Genomic DNA, 12,237 nt, shown 5'->3' on the forward strand with positions numbered 1-12,237 from the left:
TTAATAAAAATTTCAAGCTGGACTTAGCTCATCTCACGAAAACGTGGAAAATATTTAATTTGGTCCCTCTATGAAAAGTGAATTGATTATTTGGTCAATACAGACAATTAGGGAGAAAATTGACACACTTGCAACTGCAAGCTCTCTCTAGCTGGGTTATAAAAGGAGGTCTTCATACATCACTGCAAAGTCTCCAATTCAATTAAGTCCTTTAGCATCCCCACCTAGAAGTTGAAAATGTTTATGTGCTCTAGGAATTTGGCCCTCTGGTTTCCAATATGTGTGTTCTCTCCCAGTGGATAACCCTGTATCTGTCTTGTAGAGAGGCTACTTTAAAAAAAAGTCATGAGGGAAGAAAAAACAAAAAACACGAAATCTAGGCCAAAATAAGTGAAATTCCTTAGTTCCTACAACTTGTATGGAGCAAACTGAGGGGCAGAGATGCGAGCAAGGCATTTAGGGGGACAGCGGACCAGGAGCCTGGGGCTCAGAGGGGAACACTGAGGGCCCCCTCCCCGCGCCCAGGTCAGTGCTTGAATGCGCTCACCCACAGCCAGGGATCCCCACGCGGCCCGAGGACCCGGCCGTGCCCCGCCGCCCCGGCCGCGCTCGGGGTTGATTCGTACCACCTTGCAAGGAAGTGAACGCTTCGCACGGGAAGGGGAGGCGCCTGTGCCGGCCACCGCCACCGGCCGGCGCGCCTCCGCGAATGCCCGGCGCTGCCGCCGGCTCCGGGCCGCGGGGGACGTGGGACGCATGGGACCCCTGTGCGCCCCCCTCGCCCTTTGGAGCAGTCAAATCCGGCTTTTAGAGCGCGGGGAGGGTGGGGATATCCGGTGCCTCCCCGGCGGCGCCGGAGGAAGGGGGAGGGCGGAGAGGCTCCCCGGCCAGTCCGCGCCGATCAGATTCAAACCAAAACAAAAAGATTAAAGGAGCAGCTACCGGGGCGGCTGCGATCCTGCGGGCCAGGACCCCGGGGGTGGCGCGTCCGTCCGGGAACTCCGGGGGCCGCGAGGACTCCGGGAGCCGCGCGCCCGAGGGGGAGCGGGCGCCGAGCGCGGAGGGGAAGGGGGGGAGCCGAGGGGAGGGCGAGGGCCGGAGGAGGGGCGGACCCGCCGGCTCCGCCCGCGCCCAGCCGAACCCAACCGCCCGGGCTGGCCGCGACCTTGGCCTGCTGGCGGCTCAGAAAGCGGGCGGCGGCGGCGGCGCGGACTATGCTGCGGCGGCGGGCGCTCGCCGCGGCCCGCACGATCGTGGACATGTCGTACTCCCGCCACTTCCTGGACTTCCAGGGCTCCGCCATCCCCAGCGCCATGCAGAAGCTGGTGGTGACTCGGCTGAGCCCCAACTTCCGCGAGGCCGTCGCCCTGCGCCGGGACTGCCCGGTGCCGCTCCCCGGGGACGGAGACCTCCTCGTCCGAAACCGGTGAGCCCGGCGCGCGCCCCGGCCCCGGCCCCGCCTCCCCCGGGCCGCCCGGGTCGCCGGCGCCCCCGCACCCCGCCCGGCGCGCTCGGGCGCACAGCCCGACTTGGCGAGGTTCTGGGAAGTTGAACCCGCCGCCATCTGGCGAAGGCGAATGCAATGTGACTGTTGCTGTTGTGAATATCCGATGCCACCACCGAACGTCCTCATAACGGGGGTTATTTTGATTTGGGATTCCCCTCCCCTCCTCCCCACCCGTATCCCCTCCTCCCTCCTCCCGCTCCCGAAATAAAACCGAGGGGACCCAGAAGCCGAGGCTTCCCGCCCGGCCCACCCACCCGCGCGCACCAGGGGCTCCGGCGTTCACACAGTCTCTGGGGCGGAGCGGGAGCCGCCTGGACCCGAGCTGCGACCTTTGGGTAACGTGCTTGGAAGGAAGGAGGCCGCCGGGGACCAGGCTGGCGTTCCTGCCCGTGCCAGGTTGGCAGTAGCCTCGCCTCGCCATGGCAGAGCCTGTGTTTGAGTGTGTGTTGGTGTGCACCTCGCCGGGGTCGTCCGCGTGTTGTCAGTGGTGTGTGACTGTGGTCCGTGCCCCGGAGGGTAAGGACGCGCGTGCGGGGCGTCTGGGGCGGGGGCCTTGGCTGCATGTGCCCGCACGTTCTTCAGAGATCTTCTGGGGTTCTTGCCTGACCCTCTGTCTTTTCCTCCCCTACACGCCTCACCTTAAAGTGTTTCCGCCTCACTAATCTGTGGTCACTGGTGAGGCAGCAGGAAGGAATGGGATCTTGCTCTGTGGAGCCAGGCCCTCCTCGGGGGTCTCTCTCCGGGTGGGTCCACTCCCCGCCGGCTTGCAGGCGGGGCGCCCGGTGCCTGGTTCCTCCATCCCCTTCGCCAGAGCAGGACTCCTCCGCCTGCCCGGGCAGTCCGAGGATTACAGGATTGCATGGTTCAGGTTGAGTAATACTCGCAAGGGAGGAGAAAGTTCTGTGTTGTAAATTGCGCGCTGGGAAGTGCTCTCAGCCCCCTGCAAGGAGTAGCTTGATGCAACCTTTAATGAGTCCATTTTTTGGGGATTCAGATCAGCCTTCCAAATAATACTGTGAGACTAAAGAATTCTGATCTCAATATAAAACTTTTGGGAACGTGTTGGGAATGTAAAAATTGAGTGGACCAAGGATGGGATTGAGTCGAGGTGGGATGTGTGTGTTCTTTAAAAAGTTTGCTACGGTGGAAACAGGGCTTCTGAGGATTTCTTCATTATGGGATGCAGTGCTGGGGCTGTTCAGGACATGGGTCCAGCCAAGATTAAAAGGAGGGCTTGTGTGTGTTCAGAAATACAAAACACGCGAGTAACTTGCTGGAAGCAAAGAGGAGCCCCGGGCTGAAAAGCTCCAAACAGACTTGAGCAGGCAAAAAGTTTCTCACAGGCTTTTGTCTCCTCTTCCTGGTGAAGTACACTATTGATTGATCCGTGAGGTAAACACACACAGCTGCTGGAGTAAAACGCCTTTTAGAAAGTGGGTATGGGATGGGGAGGAGGCCACTGAGCCTGGCAGCGGTGGGGGAGGGGAGTGGTTAGAGCACTACTGGCCGCATGGAGGTTGGGACCACCCTCCAGCGCCTTGGGTGGAGGTCACTCCCACCAGGCTTTGGTGCTTTCCTGGCCTCTCCCCCAAGAGTGTATATCAACTTCTAGGATGTCCCCCCTCCTGAGACTTCTCTCCCTTCACACTCACAGTCCCCCCTCACCGTCCCCTTCCCCACTGGGTGTCCATGCTCCCCTGGCGCTGCATCGACAGCTTGAGTCTTGGACTCCAGGTCAGTGCTCTGGACCACCGGCCCTCAATTTGGAGCTCATCAGTTTGGGTTGCTTTAAGATCCATACCTTTTCCCCGCCACCTATGCCAAAAATCTCTTTTAATATAAATAGTATATTGATATATACAAACTTGACCTCTAACTTCTACCTTGAAGCCTAGGACAGAAAGAAAACAAACGGAACCAGTTTTCTGCATGTTGGGAGGGGGCACAACCTCTGCCGCCCCTCTTCCCTACTCTGCTGGCCAACCTGCCCCTGTCCCCCTACTGTAGGAAGATCCTTTATTCTTGCAGGCAAGGTCAGCGGAGGTGGCATTTTACGGACTCTCTCTCTCTCTCTCTCTCTCTCTCTAAGAATAGAGGCTTAATAATTCACTGAAGGTTAGTTCATCTTAATTCTAGGCCAAATCTCCCCAGAACACTGCTAATTACATGAAAATTTTATGCATATGCTTCTCCTTTTTATTATGATAAAATTGCTCTGGAATTGAATAGATTAATCCCAAATTTACTTATTTGGAAAGGTGTGTAGAAATCTGACTTTTTCTTTCACTTGAACCATTTACACATCTCAACAGAAAATACAGATCTTTTTTTCTTTGCAGAGAGGGAAGTGCTTTTAAGCTCCACAACCATTAGAATAGTCAAGTTCACCATTTAGGGAAGGTGTGAGAAGGGTAAACTCCCCAGAGACCTACAATTGATGCTCCTTTCTATAGTTCTCACCTTCCTGTTCCCTACCTCCCAGGACAACTTCAGTGTCCTCTCCATTACCGGATCTCAGAAAAGAAAAAGAAAGCGAGCAAGACACCCTCCGGTGAAGCCAGTTTGAGCGCTATTTTTAGCATTTTTAGTACCATAATGACACAGTATTTCGTTTCTAAATATTTCTAACGATTTTCTGCTCCCTTGTAAGATAATGGGGCTGAGAGTTTGCGGGGAGGGGAAGGAGGGGGGAGGGGATGGGGAAGGCGTTTTTTTGATTTTTTGATAAAGGGTTTGTTGCTCACGGGAGGGGAACAGTAGTGTTTCTTCGGATTCTCCAGGCCAAATTGTTTTTTTCTGTTTTTCTTTCTTTTTCCTTATTTATTTTTAAAGTAAGTATCTGGTTTGGACGACTTTGTCTCCCGGTATTGAAGGCATTGGCTTCGGACTAGAATCTTCGCCTTGGGTTTTGTTCAGAGAAACCGTCCCCCTCCGCCGCCCCCTCCCCCCCCCTCCCCGCAGGACTGCCCTGTTTCACAATAAACATGACGAAGGGGCTCAGCACTTTTTAATATAAATAAACGGGTGACTCTAGAAGGGTCTATATTAGGGGAGAGCCCGCCTCGTCCGTCCTGAGGTTTCTCCACATTAATCTTTTGAGTGGATCCTGCCATCGGATCGCTGGAACCCTCCTTAAAAGCACATATTTTAAATTAAAGGGGCACAAGGGGAGCCTCCTGGCGCGGGCTTCCTTCCCAGTGGTCTTTCCCCAATCGCTCCCCCTTCCTGTGTCCTGCTCACTCGGACCCGGGGCCCCCCTGTTCCATGGTGCCGCTGCTCTTGAACTTGTTTCTGGTGAATGGAGCTCAAGGGCTCCGGACCCTCCAGGCAGCTGTTTCCAAAGCCCAGGTAAGGACCTAGGCGCATCTGGGCCCTCCCTGGCGGCTCCCTTACACCCTGGGGGGGCGGGGGGGCTCGCAGAGTCAAAACAGGGTCTGGGGGAAGGCGGGGGCCATGCCAGAGGCTGGGAGACACTGGAGAGAGCGAGCTTTGGGGAATCTGGATTCACCACCAGCCCTAGATCCCTTCACCACTATGCAGGACGGTTGGAGGAGAGGATTATGAAATATGGGGGTGTCTAGGAAGCCAAGGTCACGGTCCAGCCTCTAGCCGGGGTCTCTGTCCACTGGCTTTGCGCCTAGCCATGCAGGGTGCTCAGGGCTACCCCAGACCTTGTCCTGCCTGGGCGGGAGCTCCATGGTGGGCGCATCACAGGACCCCTGCCTCGCCCGGGAGGCCAGGTCCGGGTGCTGCGGACCTGGGCCAGTCCCCTCACCCCAGCCCACGCCTGGAGTGGGGGGCATTGGTCCTGCCTCTAGTTGATGGCGGTGGAGAAGCCACGCGGGGCCAGAGGGTCGGGCAGTCAGAAGTGGCCCTCAAGTCCCAGGGAGGCAGTGGGGAAGCAGTGACTGCTGGCCCCCAGCAGGCACACCCAGGCGCACCAGGGGGCTCCGAGGAGACTGAGCGCAGAGGCCACCTGGACTGGGGCGTGCGGGAGCCTGTGGCTTTCTGGTCCCTGCTCTGGGGCGTGCTGGGCTCCACCACAACATCTGACTTGATGTTTTAGGCAAAACCCCCATGGAAAACTCAAGCTTCTGTGGATCGAATGCAACCACCCCAGCTCCCAGCAGCGCCCACTGCCCCCTCCCCCCACCGCCACCACCAAGCACACACTTGGCCCTCTGTCCCCTGTAGCGTGTGTGTTCCCTCTCTCTCTCTCTCTCTCTCTCTCTCTCTCTCTCTCTCTCTCTCTCTCTCTCTCTCTCTCTCTCTCTCTCTCTCTCTCTCTCTCCCTCCCTCCCTCCCTCCCTCCCTCCTGCGTTCCTCCTGATATGTGCGATGTTGGGTTTCCCACCTCTCTTCTTGGAAGCGGTAAACCACAGCCTGGGGAGGAGGCGAGCTGGGGCTGAGTCCTCCCCCAGCACAGCTTTTCCGCTCACGGGTCCTAAGTGGGGTGCGGGGAGGGACACAAGGGGCTGGCCAGCACCATGGAGTTCCCCCGGAGTCCTAGGCGGGGTCTCCCCACACAAGAAAGGCGCTTCTTCAGAGGGCCAGGACCCAAGGGGGCTGGGAAGGGTTAATGGTGGACTCCCCACTTCCCAAGCAAACCTCACTTCACTTTCATGGAGGGAAGCCCTCCTGGAGGGAGTTTGCCTGGAAGCCCAGGCTGGGTCTCCGGGAGGCAGAGGCACTGCAGCTGGGCTGGGCCCTGGCTGCTTCTAGGAGGACAGGCAGCTGGCTCTGCTCTGGGGAAGCTGGCCCTCTTTACAAAGACAGGGCCTTGAGAACTGAGTAAATTTCAAGGAGAGAAAGAGAGAGAGAGAGCAGCCTCCCCCTCCCCCCCATCTCCCCAAATAGAATACAAGCATCTTGGCATTAAATGCCAAATAATGCCAAATGGGAAACCTGCAAAAACCATTTCCCCATTTCTCATGACTGCATATCCTTTATGGGCATGGAATGCTGTGGCTTTTAGAATTCAGGGAGGCTGTATGATGTGCTCACTTCGGGAAAGCAAAGCTGCCTGATGAGCTAGAAAGAAATGGTTTCCTGCTTCCTTCTTTCTACAATATGCAAAGAGCTTTCCGTGTTGCAGACACACAAGGCAGAAGAAGCATCAGGGAGCGTTTTTAAGGGCAAAGTACCACCGATAGACCTATGGAAGCGGGTCCTGGTACAGAGCAGTTTCTATTAAGTTAAATTAAAAGTGAATTATTTTAAAATGACCTACTTCCCAGCTTTGCTCCTGCCCCCAAATAACACCATCCTTTCACTTCATTACAGGTGGAAATGACATTTTTAGGGGCCTCCATTATGTGTCTAAGCCACCTCCTGACATTCTTAGTTGACGACTTATGTTTTGTGGGGTTTTTTCCTCCTTTATGGATCAGGATATTTCTGTTATGAGGTATACCGAGATGAAAAAAAAAAAAGCTGGTAAAAGTACTGGCCTTGCAATTAAATTGACTCTGGATACCAAAGTGAAACTAATCATCTGGTATTAATCAACTTATGTCTCTGCTTCTTGTTGAGGGAAAATAGAGTGACGATATGCTTTCCTTTTCATCTGAAAAGGACTGTAAAATGTTGAATGCTCCATAAAATCTCTCTCCCCTTATGAGACAATTTTTGTTCAATTAATCAAAGTGCATATTTTCACACTGGACATCGTGACATCAGAGAGAACATTTGCTGCAGCCACTCTAGCGATGTTTTGAAACAGCCCCTGCAGTAATGACCTTGCACATTCCATCAATCTTTAATAATATCATTGTCATTACTATTATTATCTGAAGTGTTAAATTGTGGCCAAAATCAATACGAGTGTACTTGGTCGAATATATTTTATCCCACTGTTGTTTTTAACATCTTTGTTAAGAGGCCAATTAATTTCCAACTCAGCTCCAGTGCAGTTTGTGGATAAGAAGGCTTCCCGACATATTCAGGGTGGTTTTTTTGTTTTTGTTTTTGTTTTTGATTTATTTCTCCTTTTGAAAGGAAGAAGAGGGAAACAACTGGCATAGGAAATAACTTGATGTTTTAAAGTGATTGAAATTATTTCTAAACTGATGACAGCAAAACTCTGGTTGCAAATCACTATTGAACTAAATACTCATTTAATTTCTTTTCCTCCTCTGAATATCAGGACTGTGTTTTTGGTTGTTGTTGTTGTTGTTTTTGTGTGTGTGTGTGTGTGTGTGTGTGTGTGTGTGTGTGTTTCATATTCTATCAGAATGTATGGCTTAGCCAGCCCCCCACAATCACCAAATTAGAGGGCACCTGATATCACACATGAACATAACCAGTCGAGTGCCTTCTCTTCTGAATCCTGCCTGGAGCTGATCTGCCCAGCTGCTAACCTTCAGCTCACCAAGAATTGGACCATAAAGGCCTTGAGAACAAAGCACCTTAATATATTTTTGTGATGTTTATGTTTTCTTCTAGATTTGTCGGTGTTAATGCGTCTGATATCAACTACTCAGCGGGACGATATGACCCCTCCGTCAAGCCTCCCTTCGATGCGGGTTTCGAAGGTGTGGGCGAGGTGGTAGCCTTGGGCCTGTCCGCCAGTGCCAGGTACACGGTCGGCCAGACTGTGGCTTACATGTCAGCAGGCTCTTTTGCTGAATACACAGTGGTGCCAGCCAGCATTGCCATCCCAGTGCCCTCTGCCACACCCGAGTACCTCACGCTGCTGGTGAGTGGCACCACCGCGCACATCTGCCTGAAAGAGCTCGGCGGGCTGAAGGAAGGGAAGAAAGTGCTGGTGACGGCAGCGGCCGGGGGGACAGGCCAGTTTGCCGTGCAGCTTGCCAAGAAGGCCGGGTGCCATGTCATCGGGACCTGCTCTTCCGAAGAGAAGGCTGCTTTCCTGAAGTCTGTCGGCTGCGATCGCCCCATCAACTATAAAGCCGAGGATGTGGGTACCGTCCTGAAGCGGGAGTACCCCAGAGGCATGGATGTGGTCTACGAATCGGTGGGGGGCGCCATGTTTGACTTGGCAGTAGATGCCTTGGCCACCAAAGGGTGTCTGATAGTCATTGGGTTTATCTCTGGCTACCAAACCCCTACTGGCCTTTCCCCTGTGAAAGCAGGAATGTTACCCGCCAAACTGCTGAAGAAGTCTGCCCGCATCCAGGGCTTCTTCCTAAACCATTACCTTTCCGAGTACAGAGCATCCATGGACCACCTGATCAAGATGTGTACCAGTGGAGACCTCGTGTGCCAGGTGGACCTGGGCGACCTGTCCACGGAGGGCAGGTTCAAGGGCCTGGAGTCCGTGTTCCGCGCTGTCGATTACATGTACCTGGGGAAAAACACGGGGAAGATTGTAGTTGAATTACCTCATCCTGTCAACAGCAAGCTGTAAAAGCCAAACAATGGCATAAATCAGGAGAGAAAGAAAGTGGGTACTTGATGCTTCAGAATCACTCAAATCAGTTTTTTTTTGGTCATTAATGGAGATAATATTTCTTAAAACGAAACTAAGGTGTTACAACAGGTTTCTCCTTTTCTTTTTCTTTTTCTCTTTTTACCCCTCTCTTGGGAAAAAAAAAAAAAGTGCTAATAAAACTTCCCTCCCAGGCTCAGAGGTAAAACCTTTACATTCAACCCTTTGGTCATGGACAGTCTCATTCCAGATTTTATTGTTCCTGGGAACTAAATTAATTCCTGATGGGAGAGCTGATCAAATCAGTATGTCTTCAGCTTGATGAGATTTTAAAATTGGTCTTAAAAATAGTTCACAAATTCTTTGCTTTGGGAGAGTTTAGTCTTGGGCTAACAGGTAGTTAATAAAGGAGAGACACCACAAAAAACCAGCCCCATTTCCGAGTGCACATTCTGAGGAAAGGGCCCTTCATAGCTGATAAATCACTAGCCAGCTATCCATACAGACATTCGGAGGGATCCTTCCAAAACTTTGATTTGGTTAGATTATTAGCAAAAATGATTACGTGAACACAGACCTATGTAAAAGACGTCAGTTGCACTGGAGGCTTCTGGTGCCTGCGAGGCACATGTGGAATGGAAAATTTCACTCTTCCCTTAGGAAGCAAATCAGTGCTGAAAACTTACACAGACAAAAAGCAAGGTGGGGAGAGGGGACGACAGATCCGGGGGCTTTGAGAACTTAATACGTTCCCGGGAGGAGTGTGAGTCCCATCCACAATGAGGTCCACCTAGCAGCGTGAGGGCCACGCAAGGGCAGACCACACCGGGCACACCACGGGAGGGTCCTTGTGGACGCCGGGGCAGGACAGAGCAAACCCAAATCTCCAGTGATAACACGCCAGCTCTGTGTCAGGCTGTCTGGCACGGAAGGTGTGCTTCTCTCCGATCATGGGAACAATAGCAGCCCCTGCTGCTAGGTTTCCATTTCACTTCTCCAAGGTCCTGGTGGAGTGAGGCTCCTCTTGTCCCGGGCACCTGATTATCACACTTAAACGTAACCAGTCCAGTGCCTTCTCCTCTTGTGAATCCTGCCTGGCGCTGATCTGCCTGCCTGCTAACCTTCAGCTCACCAAAGGCGGCTGCAGCCTTCCCTGGGAACTGAGAAATCCCAGGGTGCCTCTCTGATCAGGAGGCAGCGCCCGCCAGATGCTTTCACAGCCCGGGGTTTCCGCCTCTCTCACATGCTAAATACATAGGAAGACAATTAAAAAGGTCCAGAAAACTTGGGTGACAGTATTTAATTTTTCTCGCTCCCGTCTGAGGAGCCAGGGAATGCTGCCGCCCCGTAGCTGTCCGTAGCTGTTTTACAAGATTTACTCATTTTCAGGTACCTAATGTCGCTGCTAGCATGCATGCACAACAATACAATTTATATGGTAAATGGGACCAAATCACGGCTTCACTGAATGTTATGGCTGCACTGAAGGGAAATGTCACGGTAAATAGCTGCCAAATTATGGATCATGCCGAAGTGTCACAACTGCACTAAAGACAAATGGCACTGGAGGCTATTGCCACCGCGGGCCCGTGAGTTATGAGGGAAGGTGGCGGCCTGATGCGAGGCTCTTTGTGTCCTCATTATAGCAGAGGGTTACCGGTGCCGGGGACGAGGGAAGCCGGCCCGGTGCGGGGCTCGGTTATTAATCTGTCCCTTTCAGTCCCAGCGGCGGTGGCAGAGAAGAGGGACTCCGCCTGGCTTCCAGACACACAAGCGCACAAGGGAAGGGGACAGGTTTCAGGAGCGTCACCGCCGGAAATGGCCGGTCACGGAAAATCGTGTCCCTCACGTCGTCTCGTCAGAGAATATTGTTACATCGAACGCAGCGTGTGTGCGTCTGCGGGATCGGGTGCTCCTTATGCAGGTAGACGCGTGACGTGTGACAAGTAAGCAGAAACGCACGGCTCCCCCAGTGGAGATCTGATGGGGGGAGGGCATCGCCAGCTAAATTGCTTCTTCCAAACTGAAGTGTGTCCGGGTTTCTTTCATTTTAATGGGAGGGTAATAAAGATGAAAGACCAACCTTTTTTTTTTTACTGATGGACCCCTTAAGCTACAGCATAGAAATTTATTGTGTTTTGAAGGGATACACTACATTTAGCTATGTTAAAAAAAAAAAAAAAGTATATTTTTTTCAAACGCCCAGGTTTGAAATAAAATCTAATCTGAAACCCTCATGTTGTTTCTCTCTCTCCCCAAACTAAGGAACCACAGCACACAGGCTGTTTGCATTTAATCTCAGGAAACAAGCATGAAAGATTCCGCCCATTCAGATAATGCCAAAAAGATGTTTAAACTTTTTTATTTTTTTTTTATTCTCCTGAAAAATGATTTGTAAATTGAGGGTCAGAGTTCAGCACCAGTTTCATCTTCTGGTATTATCATTCAAGACCAGCCTCTAATGGGAGGTGAAGTGGTGCGAAGCTCTCAACACCTTTCTTCTGAACTGTATTACATATCGCAAAAGTACATCCATAATTCAGGGCAATTGTCAGTCTTTGTTTTAGAGACAGGCTGGGGCCGGGCGACGGCGCTGGATGAATTATTCCTCGGTTCTCAGGGTGGCCTCTCTGCACGTCAGCCCCGAGGCCTGGGGCTGGGCAGATGGAGGAGTTGCCTCTGGTTCATGCACAGAGAGGAGGGATTCTCATCCCTCACCATTCCCTCCGTTTCACGTTTGTTTAGCACACAAACACCAGGAACAGTGTCATTCCGATCCCTTTGACGACGGCTTTTCTGCCCTTGACGGATCTCAGCATTTAAAAAGAATCGGAATAGTTTACAAAACAACACGAGTTTTGCGTGGCTAGTTCCATAAATTGTTATTCTATGATTGCATCTGAATGGGGTTTTCTCAGGAGCAGGAACCGAGTTCTGTAAGTGGAATTGCGTTCAGTATTTATCTAATGAAAGTACGGCGACAAGTAGCTGCTTGTGATTAAAATGAAAATCCCGCGTTATGTACTTAAGGAACATTCCTGCTAATGAGGATGTAATGTCCTCACACAACACAGCCCTTCATTCCGTGTTCACGGCCACAAGATGCTGGAAACTTGACAGATGATGTCATTTAAGACACATGCCTGCCGTGGGGACCTGCTTTTTAACTTCCTGTTTCTGGCTTTTATTGGTTAACGTTTCTAATGGCCACCTGACTGGTAGTGGGGTAATGTTTTAACCCCTTTGTAGAATTCCCAATTAGTCCAAATTTACTACGTTTGGGGCCTTCAGAACGGGGCAGGGAGTGTCAGTACAGAGAATATTTTTTTTGATCACTTTA

At 52.0% G+C, this 12,237-nt stretch overlaps 1 protein-coding gene across 2 annotated transcripts; it reads left to right on the top strand.

Moving 5' to 3' along the window:
• Positions 1–664: 664 nt before the first annotated feature.
• On the top strand, positions 665–11,064 carry ZADH2 (zinc binding alcohol dehydrogenase domain containing 2). 2 transcript variants are annotated; one of them, XM_036419894.2, is made up of 2 exons: positions 665–1,426; positions 7,952–11,064. In XM_036419894.2, the coding sequence occupies exons 1-2, from the start codon at positions 1,215–1,217 to the stop codon at positions 8,874–8,876; spliced, it is 1,137 nt and encodes a 378-aa protein (XP_036275787.1). In that variant the 5' UTR covers positions 665–1,214; the 3' UTR covers positions 8,877–11,064. The 2 variants fall into 2 exon arrangements, with proteins under 2 accessions (XP_036275787.1, XP_045430451.1); XM_045574495.1 differs by lacking the exon at positions 665–1,426 and adding an exon at positions 1,772–1,903.
• The last annotated feature ends 1,173 nt before the right edge of the window (positions 11,065–12,237 follow it).

This window comes from Pipistrellus kuhlii, unplaced genomic scaffold, assembly GCF_014108245.1.
Source record: "Pipistrellus kuhlii isolate mPipKuh1 unplaced genomic scaffold, mPipKuh1.p scaffold_m20_p_6, whole genome shotgun sequence".
NCBI classification, from domain to species: Eukaryota; Metazoa; Chordata; class Mammalia; order Chiroptera; family Vespertilionidae; genus Pipistrellus; species Pipistrellus kuhlii.